General features: G+C 42.6%; 1 protein-coding gene across 2 annotated transcripts in view; it reads right to left on the minus strand.

The window, feature by feature from the left end:
- st6galnac3 (ST6 (alpha-N-acetyl-neuraminyl-2,3-beta-galactosyl-1,3)-N-acetylgalactosaminide alpha-2,6-sialyltransferase 3) overlaps positions 1-19,432 on the minus strand; it is a 63,447-nt gene that overhangs the window by 16,619 nt on the left and 27,396 nt on the right. For both annotated transcript variants that reach the window (XM_029524664.1, XM_029524665.1), the window contains exon 3: positions 18,152-18,561. In XM_029524664.1, the coding sequence (XP_029380524.1) occupies positions 18,152-18,561 (410 nt within the window). The remainder of the gene's footprint in view (positions 1-18,151; positions 18,562-19,432) is intronic.

Raw genomic sequence — 19,432 nt, forward strand, 5'->3', positions numbered from 1 at the left:
GCAAGTACGATGTCTGCCTTTTAGAGTCGGCAAATGTCATTATTATCAGCTCCAAAAACAAACTTTGTAGGGATTTTTAAAGGTCAACAATAGCAGGCAATTTACAGCTTCGAGTCCAGCAGTAAAATTCAACACATTCAAGCTCCTGCAGCCAAAAAAAAAAATCTAAACTTATTTCGAGTTTGGCTGCAGTCCAGCTTCTAAATGAGTGACTTCATTCCACGTCATCTTCAACTTTGTTATTGTTTGGTTTCCATCCAGGCTTTAACACACAGGTGGGCAGAAACTGTCGATTTGAAAAGGACAGGAAAGACGAGAAAACCCAGTATTTAAATATTTCCCAAATTAAAATAAAGTCATGTATCACGGACCAATAAAATCAGCAGGTGATCGGCTCAAAAACACAAACAGCAGTGCCCTCTGTGTTATCGATGCAACGTGTGTGTGGCTAAAGTAGGTCAAGACACACAAAACACAAGAATTAAACCGATCCAGGTCTCCGAACCAAAATCCACATCAGCGACCTCACAGCATCCAAAGCTGGACTAACGTGTACCGAAGCTACGACTTGACAGGTGAATTTAGATTTCTTTGCTCATCCGGTAATGAGCTGCTTTTCTTTTTAATTTCCTCGTCTGGGTTTTATATCGTCTCAAACAAGAGCCCTTCAAAGACGAGCTCGTTGGTGTGAGTAATGATATGAAAATCCAATCTATTATTATGATCATCCAAGGAGAAAGATGCTGGTATTGTATATTGTCTAATTATATGTGACACATTAATGCAATTAGCAAATAAGTTCCCAGTTGAGGTGACTGATTTCGACATGACGATGATCTTAATCATGTAACTGAACTTGTTTGTGTCTCGCCCATAAACTGTTTACTGTAATTCTTTCTGAGGCCTCAAAATGATGACACAAATGTTTTGTTTCTCTTCGAAGGAGCCGGAGAAGAGAGGAAAACTTTATTCTCTCCCATGAATCTTTGCTGAGATCTAAAATCAGCGAGCAGGGACGAGGACGAGGGCAGCACGGGTCCCTGCAGACTCTCCGGGCTGTTAGCATGAAGCCGGCTGCCGTGCCCACTGACACGCTGCATGTGGAGAATATCGATCATCTGAACTTACTACGAGCTCACAGCAGATGTCTCCTGTCGCCTTTACACAAAAACAAGCACCAAGATGACCAACTAGATTAAAAATAAATAAATAAATAAAGAGAGAATCCTTCCCTATCACTCCTGCATCCTTGGTGGCCGTCTTGCACCGAGCTCATGGTGAGAGGTTTCCACTGATCTGCTCATCTCCGCCCGGCAACCAGCAATTTAATTATTCTTTCAGAACAAAAGAAGGCATCTGATGCCTTTATGCTCACCACCACCCCAGCAGTTTTCTCTCATTAATTTCACAGCACCCCAGTGAGTCTGAGGCAGACTACACAAACACAAACACACACACACACACACACACACCTTAATCTGTCTCTCTTTTCTTTCTTTTCTTTTTTTTCAGGTGTAAGATGAGCCGTTCGTTTTACAACCGGCGTTTCTTCCACCCAGTCCCACAGCAAAATTAATGCACGATTACATCTCGTCTCTTGGATGAAATTAAACCCTCGTTATAATTCATAAATCAGAGCCATTCAATATGAGATTAGATTCATTACAGTGTTGCATATAGCTCTGATAATGAATCATAATTAAGTCCATGCCTATTCCCTGAAATAGACAGGTGTCATCCACTTTGATGAAAACATCTAAAGTCTGTCAAGTTCTGTGACTAATTCTGACATTCTAAAATAACGGTAATAAAAACTGATCTTGAGTTTCTACAGCCCCGGGGGAACACAGTATTTTTAACCGTAGGAGAAAAATATCACTTCTATTTATTCTTTTAATTGAGTTCAATTGATTACGCTCAAATGCCTCAAAAGTGAGTCAAAGTCAAAAGCAGTCTGCCTGCACTGATAGCTATTTCACACAATTACCACTCACCGATAATTTCCCTGTTTCGGTCACACTCCAACTAAAACTTCAAAGCAAATTCCTCTCCCGTTTCGTCTGAAACAACTGAGCAGAGATTTTAAACTGATTATATATCCTCGCGTCTCTCATTTTAAAAGACAAAGACAGATTAGTCAACTAAAGCTGAGCGGTGAATCAAAGCGTACCGCGCACGTTAAGCATATTTTCTGTTACATTTTAGGGCATTTAGCTGACGTGATAATCCCTGGCGATGTACAGCGAACGTTTTCGTTTTTGTATTTTTAGTTTGCTGTGCACGAGCGCTCCGAGTATTTTCGGTATTCTAGCATCTAGCCAGAATTTTCTGATTGTCTCGTTATCCGAAAAGCTCTGAAACAACATGTGACTCTATCTGACTGAAGACAACGTTAAAATTCCCTTAAATGGGGTCCGTGCTCTTTGAAACAGGAGCAACATGAACATGCCACATTTCTTTCCTACGGTGGAGGAGAAGCAGTATAAGGCCTCCATCGAGCTTCTCTAACGACAACCAAATGTTAAAGTGACCGACAGCTAAACAGACAAATCACTGTAGCGTTAATTATTGAATTTCAAACTGTCCACTTTTACATTACTGCTTATTGAAAAAGACACGAACCTCTGAGGGACTGGCCGACCGGCCCGACAGTATGCCGGAGGTTATCGTCATTTTGCTGTAACATTCTTAAAAAGTCTACATGAACACGATAACACCAAGTGTCAGACTCCATCTGCACCAGACATCTACCCACATAGACCTCTCACGGGGAGCGAATGTGCTCTGGTGTCATGGAAACAGACCAGCTGTCAGCCGGCATCCTTCCCACAATCCATTTGTCCCTCATCAACCGCCGCAACATTTCATTTTTGGAAAAGGAAGATTGAAACAGAGACAGCGTGAAAGGCAGGTTGGAATTTTAATTGTCTCTAAGAGGAGATGGAGAAAGAACCAAAAACAAAAGGAAATGTAAACCCCCCCCCCCCCCCCCCCCCCCTCCCGCTGCTGCTGCTGCTGCTGCACCAAACTGAAACTGAACGCTAATTACCAAACTCTTAAATATTTAAACATCATTATTGGGTTTTGCTTTTTCCAATTCCCAATCAATAGCAACATAACTGTTAATGGGTATTTTGGTATCTTGCACTTCTCCCCCAAAGATACATGTTTTTTTGTTTTGTTTTTTTCCTCCATGCTGTTGTCTTTGATAGGAAAATTGGAAAAAGCAGCAGAAACTGAATGCTCACCTGTTTTCCACACGATTGCATTTGTTTTTGGACAAACCGTCTGATAAGCAGAGAGCAAAAGATTACAGCTCCGGTTCATCTTCAATAAAAATGACCAGCTATGCAAACTCAGACAGAACATCTAACCTGTTCCTTTGGAGCAGCCTATCGAACAATGAAAATCCTCTTTCTCGATGTACCGGTCACGGACCATTTACTGCTGAGAACTGCTGAGATAAATCGAATTAGCAAAAAATTAACACTTCTGATAATAAATACTCGTTCTAGCAGGTCAAGCAATAACATTAAAAGCATTGCTGTGAACTAAACGCAAACGTCAACACGCTAACTTGTCGATTGCGCTGCAGGTGTAATGTTTATTATGATCTTCGTTGTTGTTTAGCTCGTCGTGCCAATACGATCCCCAACACAGAATAATTTGCTCGTTGATAATTGAAAAAGCTAATTGACAAATTAATAACTGACAATTGTTGGTTGCAGCTCTAATTGGAATCTGCCACTGTGTACAATGTTATTCAGTTGTGAATGTGAAGTGTGAGTTATAAATGTCATGAAACGATTCTCTGCAGTTCACACAACAATATCTCGATAAGGACACATTGAGGATTATAAGCCTATTAGCTCCACTTATCAAAGCTCTGACAAACAACCCCAAGTTAAAGAATCCCGTCATTATCCACGAGCTGCGCCCAGACCTGTGAACCCACTTCACAGGAATAAACTGATTTGTTTTGTTGAAAGAGGAGGGTCAGATCTATGCATTATTCAAAGTGTGTATCACGAGTCTTGGAAATGAAAGCGTCATGCAGGTGGAGATGCTCATCTTGAACCATTTCAGTCAGCAGCATGAGGGAGAGGCTTCACTGCGTTACACCGAGCAGTCTCCCCCCCCGAGAGAAACAAAACATCGGCCCCATCTTCCTCATCTGCTGTGTTCCTGACTTTCGGTCAGCTCCTTCATCATTTCACACTCTGCCACTCTCCAGTAGGATCACCTGACCTGCTCCTCCTCCCCAATCACCTGCTCACCTATTTCACATTCCCTCATTATCTCCCTTGAATACACACCAGTCTGTTTCCTCTTCTGTTTGCCAAATTGTCTTCGTGCCACACACCTTAGACTTCTTACGCCGCTCTGTTCTTTGTGTGCACGTTGGGAGCCTCAGCGCGTGTTTGACCTTGCCTGTGTTTTTTGGACGTTTCGCCTCAGGCTGACTGTTTGTGCTTTCCATTTGCCTCATTGGATTTTTTGCATCCTTGTTTTATTTTTGGGTTTTGTTTTTTTTTTTCCACCCTCCTGGGTCATGCTTTTGGGTCCCTTTTCTAAGAACCGTGGCAATCACCAGCCGCTGTCTCTGTGCACAAGAGCCATAAACCATTTACGAAGATTTATTTGGTCGCAAAGGCAGAATAACAAATGGTGGTGGGCCAAAAGAGGTGAGCAGAAGTCTGAATGGGTTTGGTGTAAGTGAGCCATTTTTATGACTCCAGGACAAAAAAAACAAAAAACAAAAAACAAAACAAAGGTAGCAGAAAAACAGTCTGGGGAAAGTGATAGACTGGAAAAGCTCTGCAGCCTATTCAACATGTTAATGGGATGTCTGTCCAAGATCAGGGGAGTAAAAACCGAGGATTAGCAAAATAGATGAGGACCAACTTAAGAGATTTCTCCGGGGACAAAGATCAACACAAAGACCTAAGAGCTGCAGTTACGCACCAAAATACTGATTATCATTGATTTTAAAGATCAATAATCAATTAATCTCACTTGCAGTGTTTGAATAATTTAGAGAAGCAGCTCCTCTCTGGTGACACAATTTGGAGTGCTTCAGAATAGATAGTAATCCTGTGCAGAAATCCGATAATCGTGGTACTATTAAACTCTCTCCGACTGCTCTCGCTGCTTTCAAGCCACACCGGGTGCCCTCTCCGACAGTAAAGGAGATTTATGGTGGCTCACAAAGAATCGTGTTACGACCTTAATATGCAAAACCTCCTCGTTGCGACAATGGAGCAGCTCCGGGTTTTACAGGAGGCTTACCGCACACGCTGCCGTGATTTTACATTTTCATGTCCATCACGCCACATTATGAAGATGGTAAATGATGCTGCACACAAATCAGAAATCTGAAAGGTGTGACAGACAGAATAATGAAGTGATTATTCTTCCCTTTAACAGGTAATACATTCAGCAATTTGACACATTTACACAAAAAAACGACACCAAGATCTCCCTTCGATTCATTTTCCACGCCGTTACGTCCCTGCGATTCCCTCGTCCATAATTCAGTCACATCACACACAGATGTTTCTGCTTCAGAATCAGAATCAGGAATACTTTATTAATCCTCGGAGGGATATTCCGTAAATTCAACGTATATCAGCATCTCCAAAGTCCAGCGCAAAGATAAAAGTGAAAGTCAAAAGTTAATTCAGCGTACAAATTCAAAACCCCTCCCCGATCAGCTAATCCTGAAAGTTATTTTTTATGATTTTTAAATCATTTGAACCATAATTGACTTCCAGCTTCTAAAATATGAATGCACACTTTTCTTGACAGCAACATTTGGGATTTGGACTGTTGGTTTAACAAAAAAGTAATTTACTGACTGTTAATGAATTCACTGAGAAAAGTCTGTTGAAAATAACTTACAGATAAATCAATTTTAAAAGTAAATCCAATAATATAATTAAAACTCAGAAAGCTGTCACTGTACCTGACAATTTTATTAAATCTTATTAATCTTTATGTTGTGCACTTAGTTTAACATTTTCATTAAACAACTGAATATTCTTTGTATTTACAATGTTTTTAAACTTTAAAGTGAAAATAAGAATTTAGTTATCTATTATGTTTAACATTTTAATACCACAACAGCAAGATTAGCACTGTTTTTGTTTCTTTAAATTCTAAACGACGAGCCCCAAGTTGAATTGCTAAAGACTGAAATTGTAATATAACTTCACATTCAACTCTGGAGTCATCATCTGGAGCTGCACTGAAAGCTGACCAGAAAGTAAACCATCTAATTTCACACAGCTCTGCAGATGCACAAGGGGAGGCGGCAGGGAGGGGGGGGGGCACACTGGAAGTTTCTCTCTCTCTGGGATTACTATGATTAGCGTGTCAATGCAAAAAAAAAAAACAAAACACCCAACAACCCGAAAACAAAGATGTGAAGCGGTGAACTGGAGTTAGCTGGTTGAAGAGCAACCCAAAAGCTGTTTGTCAGGCAAAGCAAACGCCTGGATTGCTGTTTTGTTGCTGGCTGAGAAACTCGCTCGAACCGACGTCGCTCTGTTTGGGGAGATGAGGGCTTCGCAATTTTCACAAGTAGATTTTAATACGGCTGCCAAGAGGTGATTGCTTCCCTTTTCACACAGAGTTGGACAACTATAATCTAAAGTGACTAGTTCACATCCAATTTAGAGGCGAACGTATAACAGAGCATCAGTGACAGGATGCATTACAGCTGATGCTGAGCCCAGACTTATGGCGGCACTCATTCCTCTTCCTCAGGACACACAGAGGAGATCTCTCTCTGTTCAGCTTCTGCCAGCAGGCATTTGATGTTTTAGTCGTCTTCACAGATTACTTGAGTGTGATTCTGCAGCAGAGTGAGTAAAGAGAAGAAGTCTTTAGCCGGCCAAAACATCAGAGGAAGGGATTGCATCCGTTCAAAAGGCGTGAGAGGAGCTAAGAGACGTCGAGGCCTGAGAATTCAGCACCTTCTGCATTTAAAATGTCAAACACCGGCCTGGGAGAAGAGGAGGAGGGAGACAGAGTGGGAGAAGGAGGGCAAGTGTTGAAAATGTGCAATGTTACAGCTGTGAAACACTCTCAGGTCTGACCGGAGCGCTCCTCCTGCTCTCAGGCTCTCACCTTCATGGTAAAGCACCCGGCTCTTCAGCACGCGCACAAAGCTCACAAAACACCAGCCTGAACCAACCGCTGGATCTCAGCCAAAGGCACATTAATTGCTTTTTTTTTTTTTTTTTTTGCTGCAATGGGTTGGACAAAACCAAACACTTCCTGTGCACGAGTATGGCCGCCGTTTGCAGACCAGATTAATGCGGAGACAAAAGAGATTTACAGACCATTAACATCGCTGCAAACTCAAATGACTTTCTATATTTACACTTAGCATTACGCTGCACATACCAGTTCTTTCAGTTTTCAGACAGATGATTTATGTTATTCATTTTGCATTTATGTTGGCCTCGCTGGGACATTGTGTTGATATAATGGCTGAAACTGGCAATTACTTTCTTGCTCTGTTACTCTGACAATTAATTTCTGTCTTTAAAAAAAAAAAAAAAAATCACAATTTCTCTAGACCAAGGTGACCCCCCTTTAAAAAGTTCCACTTGGTCAGATTAACAATCCAAGCAAAGAAAAAACACCATTTCTCACATTTGAGAACTGTTGCCATTTTTGCTTGAAAAATAACTCCAGTAATTACTTAACTGTCGAAATATTTGCCGATTAATTTTTCTGCTGTCCAAAAACCATTTCTGCTCTAACTGAAATGTATTTAAGAAGAAGAGGGAAAAAAAGAATCTCTAAACCAAAGGCAGAAATATCAGTATAACACATATCTGTCAGTTTTATTGTCAATTACACTGGTGTGTTTGTTGTTGCTACGGTTCTTAATGACCACCTTTATATTCCCCTGCATGTTTTCGTATTTCTCTTTCTGAACACGATTACTTTCTGCTTCTGCGGTCGTATAATTCTTCGACTGGGCCAATAAAGACTCTTCTTATCAACTCTTGCCTAAATGTGGACAATATAGGCCGTTTATAAGTGAAGTAAAATTCTTCTGAAAAGCATAAATATGCAGCAAACTGCCTCGGTGACACTGCTGCACAGACGTGATCTGACACGGTGGAGCTCTGCGTTAGCAGCTGAGTCCCATCTCCTCAGTGCGTTATTTTTCTGAAGCCATATAAGCATGTAATCTAATGAGGCTTATTAGATGGCTGGTTGCTATGTGACTCATGACGCGGGATTGTGTGTGTGTGTTTCAGGAGGTTTTATCCTTTAAAGCTGTGGCTAACTATCGTCTACGTCTTCCTTCGTTTGCGTCCAGCCTGTAGAAGAACTGAGAGGGACGACGGAGGATGTGGACTTCTCGGGAAAGTTGTATGACGACGACATTGCGTCATTTTTGTGCCAGCGCTGTTGGAGGACGGGGCTCAACCTGGACAGACCTACAGCTTGTTTTTGGATGTTAAACCCAGAACGTCCTGTGGTACCGCTGTACCACCGTGCCGCCTTTTAGACGCTGACCGACCTGCAGTTACCTCAGACCTACACCTGACAACCTGTGACGTTGTGGGCGTTTCACAACAGGTTAGGGTTAGGGTTCATACGCCGTCCCGACAGGAACAGACAGACTTCTGCTTTAATCACACTCTTTCATGACACCCGTCTGAGTACATACAATGACTCACTGCATAAACATCCACAGTAGGGTCCCTACCGCTTGTCAATCCTGAGCGTCGTTGCTCTTGCTCTAACTCGCGGGGTGTGTGTTTGTTTGTGAACGGCAGCATGTAGGTGAGCCTTTCTTCTCCTTGTTTACAAGCTACTTTAAAACCATCAATCTCCATCTCCTTTTGGCTCAGACACGTGCAGGAGAAAGCACAAGTGACCGAAGCAGACCGGTCACAAGTCCTACACCTGCTATGACTGATGCTCCTGCTTGGCCGGCAGGCGCTGAGAAAAACAAGCCTTAATCACGATGCTGACGTCGCATTGCCTTTTAGGATGACATGACAAACTTGTTCACAACCATTTGCTTGCTTAAAGCTTCGGCAATAATAGAACAACATCATCACTCATTAAGACTGGTGTTTCTGGCCACACCGCTCAGCAGCGTTTGCACTTCTTCTTGCCTCCGTTTCTGGTCCGTACCGACTCCCGTCAAACGCTCTGCTCCGCTCACCAGCCTTTTCAAAGAGAATGACAAGCGTCTCAGTTTAAGCCTCCATCATGTCCGTGTTCATGCTGCGTAAAGCTCCATAAAGCCGAGGGGAGCCGACACTTCACCAAATAACTCTGTGCAGATTCATCACCACAAGCGAAAACTTAACACTCAGCCGTTTGGCGTTTGACACACTGCGGTTTATAACAATGTGTATAAGAGCGTCTTCGAGGTCACTGTGTGGTTTTGTCATCGGTGACCTGCAGGAAGGAAATATTAGTCCAGTTCCTTAATGCAGATCTGTAAAGCCTTTTACCAGTAACTAGTCTCTGCTGCTCATACAGCCGAACAGGAACAAATGTGGAATCCTTCCTGAAAGAGCGTCAGATGTTTACCAATCACAGACGTCCACGCACTTTTCAATGGAGGGCTGGAATCATGTAAATAAGATAACACACAAAGAGGGAAGCACCAAACAGCGCAACATAGTCGACAAGGTTTTAACACAGACTGCGAATAAACCCAGAACAAATGAAACGATTTTGACTTTCTGAATATCCACACCGTTCATTCACACCCTTCATTTAATAGATCTGATTCCTCTGTGAATCATTACATCATTAAGAGGCCTGACCTTCTCCTTCAGTCATCACTTTGCTCCTCTCCCTGAGAGCAGGACCTGTGATAGCTTCCCATTTTTTTATGAATTGACCGGTTTTGACCTGTTGAACGGCTGCTGAGAGCGGCCGATTATTTGTGTTTCAGGGGTTTCCAGTGGCTTCACTTAATAAGATAATTTCACAGCAATTACAAGCTTTCAACGCAGAAATGTAATGTCATTACACGCTTGCTCGATGACGAGCGGCTCGCTCTCGGTTGGGATGGAGAGTGCTGATGTTTTTGGGCGCTGTGTACAGTGGGATTCACGGCTCCATGTGGCGAGAAACACAGAATCCTCCCGCTCTCTTTTCTCTTTAAACGGCTTGTCAGGATAAGCATGAAATTACAGTTATGTGTGATGGTGCAAACACTGTGTTTCAATCTCCTACGTGAGCCAACGGCAGGATTCCTACTATCTACAGTTTCTTCTTCTTCTTGACATCCAATACACGAAGCAATTACAGATACAGTATCAGACACGCATCCTCTAAAGGCTGCGCCCAGTGGTGGAGCGAGGAGACATCGACTCTGCAGATCACATCAGCAAAATTTAATGATCGCTGCTTTCTGTCAATTTCCTTCCCTTAACATTAGAACATCTCAGGGTGTCGCAGCACAAACCTTTTATATACATACACACATCAAAGAACAGCGAAGAATGAAATCTGGCTGAGAAGAGAATTCATCGCTCTGAAGAGAGATTTGGTTTATGTATTAAGTGCAATTGATTTCTCTGCAACGATCTGACTGAAACAGACAGCGTATACATGCAAAGCTGTCAGAAAATGAGACTGTTATCGTTCTCTTTGTTATCGCTAAACAGACAGGAAAAAAAAAAAAAAACCTCCAGCTGAAGAAAGTAAGCACTTGTGAAGTACAGTAACACTCTTTGCTTCAATAACATCAACATTAACAAAACACTTTTGCCGTCACTGTGATCAATTACACATTATTTCACTTTTTACTCTGCAGCAACAGTTCTGTGTTATACTTCTGTGGGACACTCTGCAGTCTGTCAAAGGCGCCTATAAAACCTCCATCTCTCTTCTTTTTACAGTGTATACAAATAGAAAATAAAACATCACGGTTTACAAGCCGTCCAACAGTTTTGAGGGATTTACTGATCGACCAGCAGATATTTCGGCCTCAGCAGACAGCTTTCGGTAAAAGTCCTAAACTCATCTGTGAGGGTGATGCAGCCTCCTTATCTGAAACAAGGCCAGTCGATTTCAGGGTGAAAATGTGACAACTTAATAGGTGCTGTTTTTCTCTTCCTTGGGTACAAGTGGCCTTCCCTCTCTGTTAGCCTCTGCTCCTGGAAAGCAGATCCAGCATCAGCCCGGAGAACTCACTGATGGTGACCTCCCAGAAACAAACCAACAAAAAAGTCGACCAGAAAAATGCCAGAGGCTGTGATGTGTTGTTATCCCATACACATTTATTTATTTATTTTTTTAAATCACATTGCCAACACTAGTTGCTAATTAAATGTTAGTTCTCATTCCTTGATCTTGTGCTTCAACGCACTTCTGTTAATTGATTTCAATTGCTTATGGCTCCGTGAAGCACCTAAATGGCTCAGTATCGCCCTCTTTTATGTCTTTCATCGTATCTCTGCGTTCTGTTTTTGTAATGATCTCGATTGTTCGTGTCTCTGCAGAGCACCGTGACTCTTGTCTATAAAAGTGCCTCATGAATAAATGTAACTTCGGGCGGTATGGCCGCTAACAGACAGAACACTGTCTGGTTCTGGACCGACAGACGTCATCACATCTGAATCCGGGCCTGTAATCTGTAGAGAGCATTTATATTAAACTGGAACAGCTTTCTTTGGCTTTTACAGCAAATGATGCTGTTCAGCCAATCACTGTGTGTGTGTGTGTGTGTGTGTGAGAGTCACTGAGTGAGACACTAAGAGAAGAGATACGAGGCGATAGACTGGATCACGGAAATGAAAGGAAAGAGGAAAAGACGTGCCAAAGCAGTTCAATTGTGTTGGGATTGTTTAGATACATACAAATGACATTGTAAGATGTCAAATTAAGAAATAAGAAAAGAAGGATGCAAAAGTCAAGCTCCACTTCACTCCAATTCATTTCTGTAATATCTGGCTCTTCATCTCTGTTATGTAGGCGGCTAATCACAGTCCTTCATTTTTCCTGAAGTGACCAAAAAAAAAAGCCCATGTAATTATCATAAGAGGTATCTGAAACCTCGAGCTGCCTGTAACTGCTGCACGGTCTGCGTGAAGTCCCCGTGTGGCCGAGCCTCCAGCTGCTTTTAAGGCAGCAAACAGCCTCCAGTCTCTCTGAAGGCTGTGAAATGAATTCAGTTCTGTGGGGAAAAAAAAAAAAAAAACAAAACAAGAAAAAAAAAAAGAAAAGAAAAAGACACTCGACAAAACTCAAACTTTTAGGGTCACCAGGTGTAAAACAGAGCCTTTTTCGACGATGTTTGTATCTATGTGGGCTTTTATTCCCCAGAGACGCTGTCAGTCTTAAAACAGCAAACACTCCCTCATCCCTGGAAAATCCCTCTGGGGGTCTTTCCTCAGTGCAGATCCATTCCGTGTGAAGCAGCTTCAGGCATCTTTAACCGACAACATCACAAAAGCTGTCTGGGATTCGGAGCGCATGATTTTGGTGAAGAGCAGTTCACGTTCACAAATATTGAAAAGAATCATTCTGCGATCACAACACAGACGAGCTGTTGAACTAAGTCGGATGAAGTGGACGGCTGGAGATTATGAAGCATGATTACACAGCCCTGACATTCACCCTAATATATATATATAAAATAAATTCAAAATAAAATTCACCACATATTCTGAGGCCCACGGGCCTGGAGCATCTGCTGTTTAGTTCATCTATGATTAACTGACTCAACTCTAAAGATAAAGTGGAGATGAAATATCCATTTTCAGCAGTTCCTGCATCTGACTGGGACTTAACCAGAGGCATCGACGAACCATTTAAATGATTGTGTCATTTTTCTGTTTGTTTCTACTTATTCTGGCTCAGCCTGATGAATCATTTCTTCAGACTACTTACTAAGATTAGACGACTGGCATTTAGTCACACTTCCTGTTTGAGCCCATAAAGTTGCCCATCTGACGTGAAGACACTTTACAAATAATATCTATTCATTTCTGAGCTTTGTCCATCACGTACGAAGTAATTGATGACCTTTCACTGAGTGGCTCCTGTATTGTCCTGAAATTAAAGGTCACCCGTGGAGGTTTTAGACTGAGGTGTGTTTTTGAATAATGGCTGAATTTGTCAGATTCTACAGCAACATGAGGATGAGGGTGAACGGTGTGTGAGCAGGATAAGCACAAAGACGATGTGACTAACAATTCTGCCAAAGCGTAGCTACAATTACATCATGTGCCGTGAGAGCTGGTTGGTCTACAAAAACAAAAGGGCATTCACCACTGCGTGTTTTAACCTTATTATTTCCATGACCAGTTCATTTCAAAACTAATATTGACATATTGGTTAGGGAACAGTTTGATGAGATAATGCCCTGGCAAGTCGAGCGTACAATCGCACAACTGCAGCAAAAAACACAAACAAGATTCTCTTTCATGTGTGAGAACCAAAATAGTTCTAACGTTGGCAGAAATTATTGTGCTCATCTAAATTTACAATTCAACTATGTTTTCAGATTTGGCATATGGCCGGACCTGCTGGACACGTCGCTACATATCTCCAGATGACCTGATACGGTTTCAGCTCTCAATCTGTTACCTTCTCTCTTAGTCTGTTTGAGTACACAGAACTTTAACACAAACTCACAATAAAGCTGTTCACATTTACACGTTTTTGCACATCATGTTGTCAGAGTCACTACTGCATACTGAAGAACTAACAGGATATTTCCAGTGACGGTCACTGAGACGAGGTGAACGGGAGGTGATTTGGTGATATCAATAGCTCTGTCCCAATTCATCTCAGCTTCCTTCTTCTCACAGCTGAGGTTGATGACCTTACAACTGGTAGCACCTGTTAACTCGCAGGGCTGCGGCTTATCACGGAGGTTCCTGAACGTTGGCTGCATCGGAAAACAGGATCTCACTCCACTTCCTTCCTGTGATGGTCGGAGCCCACAGCCCACTGCCCTGACGTCTCTGCGTGCCACAGACATTATCTCCCAACATTCAAGACCAGCCTGAGAGAGGATTTGGACAGCTGTGCTCCTCACGCTGTGATTGCTGTATCTCCTTGAAAGCCCAGCTGCCTGGCGATTTGGGGTAACATTTGCCAGAGGAAATTGTGCCCCATGGGCTCATAAGAACACCACACTGCAAGCCGATGGTCTTTCAGAGGGTTAAGCACTGAAGCAAAGGAAGAGAGGAAGTGGTGCGGGGGCAGTTTGAATGATGCGACCCCCGTAATTCTCTTTACGTGGATTTATGGCATCCCAGTTTGACGCCTGATTGCGTTTGTTCCATCAGATTCAGCAATGTGTAGATTTCTGGACTAATCAACCTCCCGTGGTACAAAGCTGAAGCCGAGATGTGGGGGTGACGCTTTCTACCCTCTCTGTTTTTGCAAAGGTTTTTAATTATATTTTAATAACCCATGACTGCATTTGATGGAAGCATAATTCATTATGTCAAACTTTAAGAAGTGTCGACATATCTCGGCCTTAATTGCTATGTAACTGCCAATTGAGTAAGCTTTACCGTTGGCATTTTGAATAGATGCATAAATTGACCGCGCCACCTGATTAATTTTTTTTTGCCCCCGGAACTGTCAAAGCCTGTTGACATTTTCTTTTCAATTAACAAAACATTAAAACACAGTCATAACCAGCACTATGGTTGCTTTTTCACTTTTTCTTTAGTTTGATTGACAACAGCTCAGTCATTCGACATGAAGTGGAAGTTTTGTGCGTCCCAAAAATGAAAGAAAATTGAGGTTAAATTAGGATAATTAACCAATTTTCCATTGTGATCAGGTTAAAGGTTTCTGATGGAGTCCCATGTGTCCATGACTACAGTCCCTTATAAATAGCAGGTGTATGTATTCAACAAAGCGAACAAACAAAGTGTAAAATAGTGGCTGAAACGTTTATCAGAATTCACTTTCAAGATATCTTTCAAAGCTCATCTGCCAAAATCACTAAACACACAAGTTAAAGACAATTTCTGCTACATTTACTGAAAAGTCAACAGAAAGTCAGAACAGAGAGAAGATCCTTTACTCGCTCGCAGTAATATACTGTCAAACTCTGGGATAAATTACCGCCATCTCTCTTGAAGTGTTCTGAAAAAGCCAGAGGGGGGAAAAAAATGGATGTAAAGAGTAATTGCGGTTGGTTTTTTGGTTTTAGAAATTGTGCAGTGGCCAGTGGTCTTAAAGGTTGTGAAGAACTTTCTAAAGGTTAAACAAAAGGGAAACAGAATCCTGATTCAATAATGAGGAACAGCATGCTTCAAAAATTAATTAAGGAATGAATAAAACTCCCACATGAACGCACCCTACCAGAACCAGACGGGGGGTCTCGGCCGTGAAAGCGAACACGTCCCCATCTACACAATACTCAAGTGCATGCACGTGCAATGAAGGAGAAGCTGGCTGGGAGGCAGACCCGGGGCCACGCAGGCCGAGGCGGCCGTGCTGTAAACTGACAGTGTGATTTAAGTCCTGTGTCACGGTGCGGTCCGTTATCTACCCCCGCTAACACGGCCACACCAACACGGCCTGACAGCTGGCCACCGCAGCTCAGGAGGAGGCGCCGATAGCAGAGAGTCCAGCTGCAGTGCGTAATTACACGTATCACACCTTTAAGCAGCTGTCATATCCATTTACATCCAGGACTGTCGTCAACACTTCTGCTGAGGATTCTATCCTATTTCTTTTGCCCGGCTCACTGAGGGAGGACGACGGGATTGAAGGGAACAGAGAGGAAGAAGACGAGGGACGAATTTCCTCGGCTGGATTTGATTCCAGGACGTTTCACTTTAGACAGCTTGAGGTGTCAAGCTGCACCTTTGTCTTTGACTGCAGAGGTTTCCCTGGCCAGGCAGCTCTTTTCCAACAGAATCTTTGAATAAAGAAATCTTAATCTATTTTGTTTTCATTTCCCAGAATTAAGAAATATTAAAAATAAATAAATAAATAAATAAATAAAAATAACCTCCGTACATATTGTGGTGCAGAGCTGGCATTACACACACATTCTCATGGTTACACTTTGACTTTGCTATAGCACTTGACAAAGATTTTATAATACTTGTTTGTGTGTTTTCTGAGGTGTTACTGGAGCCGTCCTTTATTATTCATACTATCCATTTTAATTTCCTCCCAGCTGTGTACAGCTCTTCAAGGTCCTTTGAGGAATACAGTGTGGAACAGCAGTCACTGTCCGTGTCTCAGTTCCATAAAACATTCCCATGATAGGCAGGTTTTGATTTTATTTAAGACTGAAAATTTTATTATATATATATATATATATATATATATATCAAAAAATAAATAAATAAATAAAAAAAGCAGAAGTGCGACGGCACTGAAAGGTCTAAGCAGTTTCCTGGCCTTGGACAGCATCTTTGACCTTTCCTCTGACCCCTCCATCTCTGAGTGTCCTAAAGTTTCACGTCAATTCCTCCGTTGAGAAACGACTGAGCTTTGACCGAAACCCTTTGATTGATTAGGTTTTAAATGACCAGCTGGCAGACAGTTATTCGGTCGACTGGCCGGTCAGTCAGCCGGCCCCCGTTCCGCCTGATCTGCAATTTGAGGCTCCTGTGTTGCCTCTTGCAGGCGGCTCACAGCAACCCGGATAATTACAGTTGTGTTCGATCACTGTTCCATCCCCAGCAAGCTGATGATTATCCTTCGCACCCAGCAGCAAGCACACCAATGACAACCAGAGTGCACACACTTAAATATCAGTGTGGAGGCAAATGAACCACTCCAGACAGTACATTTAAAGAAGAGCATTGTGTTTCTAGTACTTTTAGACATTAATAAATGTATCTTGCATGGATTAATAAAAAAAAAAAAAAAAAAACAAAGTGGCTGATTATTATTTTGTGTTATATTGCATAGCTAGCACATAGTTTGTGTGGCGTGGGCTCAATAGAAAAATAATTAGAACCGTTTCTGCCTTCCCTCTCTCTCTTCAAATATACCGTGTTTCAGCTGTCTGTCAGGCTAATTTAAAAGCTGCAACTAGGTTTGAGGCGAACACGAACAGGCAGAGACGAAGACGCATAGAAAATCCTCTCAGTGCTCATCACATATTCATTAGACGCGGTTCATTGTTACATCCTGAGTTTGGTCTCTGTTTCCAATCAGTAATGACTGAAACGCTGCATCACACCCAGGAGCATTATGTCCTGTAATGAGATTCTTCTCCCTGAGCATCTCTCCCTAATCCCATGTCTCTATCCACGCTTTGCGGACCTTCGCAAAGGCTGAGTCAAGCCGAACATGGATGCTCTACATGAAATGCAGTGTTAACCCGTCCATCATGAAAAAAAGCAAGACAATGGAGGCAAAATGGGGGATGGATGCTGCGCCTATTACCCAACAAGTTAATCCTCTTACAAAGTTGAAAGAGGTCTTGATGACACGCGGGTGAGACAGGAATGTGCAGCGCTGCGGGAGAAAGTGGAGGCCGGTCTGAGAAATGAGCTTCACTGAAAACAATGGCCCGTCTGGGAACTGGACCTCTTAGTCATTAACCTTTGACTCTCTATGGAGATTTGTTACAATAATAACCAGGTGGGTCTGCCTTTAAATTACTAAGTGCAGTTGTTGCATAAATAGTGTCAAATGTTCGGCAATCATGATACATTTCACAAATTCAACCATCTTGCAGACTTTATGCTTCACCGTTGGCCATTTTTTCTCATTCAGAAGCTGCCAGGCAGGATCACCTAAGTTGTGAGACCAGCTGTTACTTGAGTCTCTAGAAACACCTCATTACCCAGATTTCCCCAGACCAGTGTTTGGCTGATGTCCATAACCCAGACCACACATAGCTCTGAGGATTCCCATAACACTTTCTTTTTAGAAAATTGTCTCCAGGGTCGTGTTGATACCTTTCAGAGGGAGAGTTAGGCAACTCACTTTAATTACTCCTCATGAAACAGAGAATGTGAGACAAGGGAAGCACAGAGCATTGAGCAGACCATCAGCGTCGATAAGGTCGATATTATAGCGGCGAACAGAACAGTGAATGTCAAAGTACTGAGAGGTAAATTTGTCAGAGGAATGCATCGGAAGTGTGCTGTGAGGTGCAGCGACTCTGTGCCAAAAAGAAGATCAGCAAACACCAAAGACCGATCCCCCGTCTCACCTGTCTTTTCCTGTCTCCTTCTTGAAGACCATGTCGCAGTAGTTCATTCTGTCTTCCGTGGTGACGTAAATGCGTGCGTGAGGATAGTTCTCCGCAGCCTGCCGCAGCATGTTGTACACGATGCCCTTCCCGTCCTTCCTCATGTTTCTTAGCGGGCCCCACACCACGTAGATGGTGTCGTTGCCCTGGCCAAAGAAGTACTGGGGCTTTTGCAGCAGCAGGGGGACGCTGGTGTGAGAGACGACCCTCAACGTGGTCTGTCGGCCCACGTCGTGCTCAAATCCCCGAGTCGGCGCGTTGTTCATCCGCCAGATGCACGGAGAACGATCGATCTGTGGGCCGGCACCCTGCCCCAACATCTGGCCAGAGCTGGACACGATACTGCAGAGCTCACAATGCAGTTTCAGGGGCTGGAGTAGGGAGACAAAGTCCGTTAGCAAAGTTACAGCAGCGTCATTCTGTATCAGTGCCGGTACATGACGTAAAGGTTCGGTCCATGAATCAAAGTCAGTGAGGGCAGATTCAAGTGAAGTCATGAGTCATTACACACTTATGATTTAGGTATAAAGAGATAAAGAGGTCAACGTAAAACAAGACTAATCCAGGTCAAGTTTCAAATTATTTGAGAAAAGCCCCATCTAAGTTTCAGTTGGCAAGCCACAGTGGATTTCAACATGTTCACAAGTAACTTTAACCGTCGAGCCAAAATCTGTCAAGAAAGGTCAAAGTCGAGTCTTAATTCATTTGAGACTTGACTTCGATTTAGGTCGTAAAATAAGTCTCAAGTCAAATCCCAAATGAACATATAAGTCAAGATTCAGGTCTTTCATGTTGATCAATAAAACATTTGAGCGATTCACTCTCAAGCTGCTTTTTAAACACCGCTGTGTCGACCATGTGACCACAGAGCCGAGTGTTTAAACCGCAAGTTTAAAACGAGTCCAGCTTTCTGTAACTTTCCCTCAAGTCTCAAAGCTACAGCCGCGGTTAACGAGAGAAAAAGTCACATTTAACCTTTAACTTCGGGGAATATCAGCAGACCTGGGGTACAGAAAGATAGTTTATTAATAGAGAAAGTGAAGAGAAAGTCCGTGTGATGAGCGCAGTACAGTTTGTACATAGAAACTAAAAAGGTCAACAAGTCTTCAGTTCCCATAAAGAAGAGATTAAAACCAGGAATAAAATCTTATGGTCGATTTGTTCTCTGCAACAAATTATATCATCAGATTTCTTTTCATTAATCATTAAATGTATATGTATGAATGAATGGATGGATGGATG

The sequence above is a fragment of the Echeneis naucrates genome, chromosome 17 (assembly GCF_900963305.1).
Source record: "Echeneis naucrates chromosome 17, fEcheNa1.1, whole genome shotgun sequence".
Taxonomy (NCBI): domain Eukaryota; kingdom Metazoa; phylum Chordata; class Actinopteri; order Carangiformes; family Echeneidae; genus Echeneis; species Echeneis naucrates.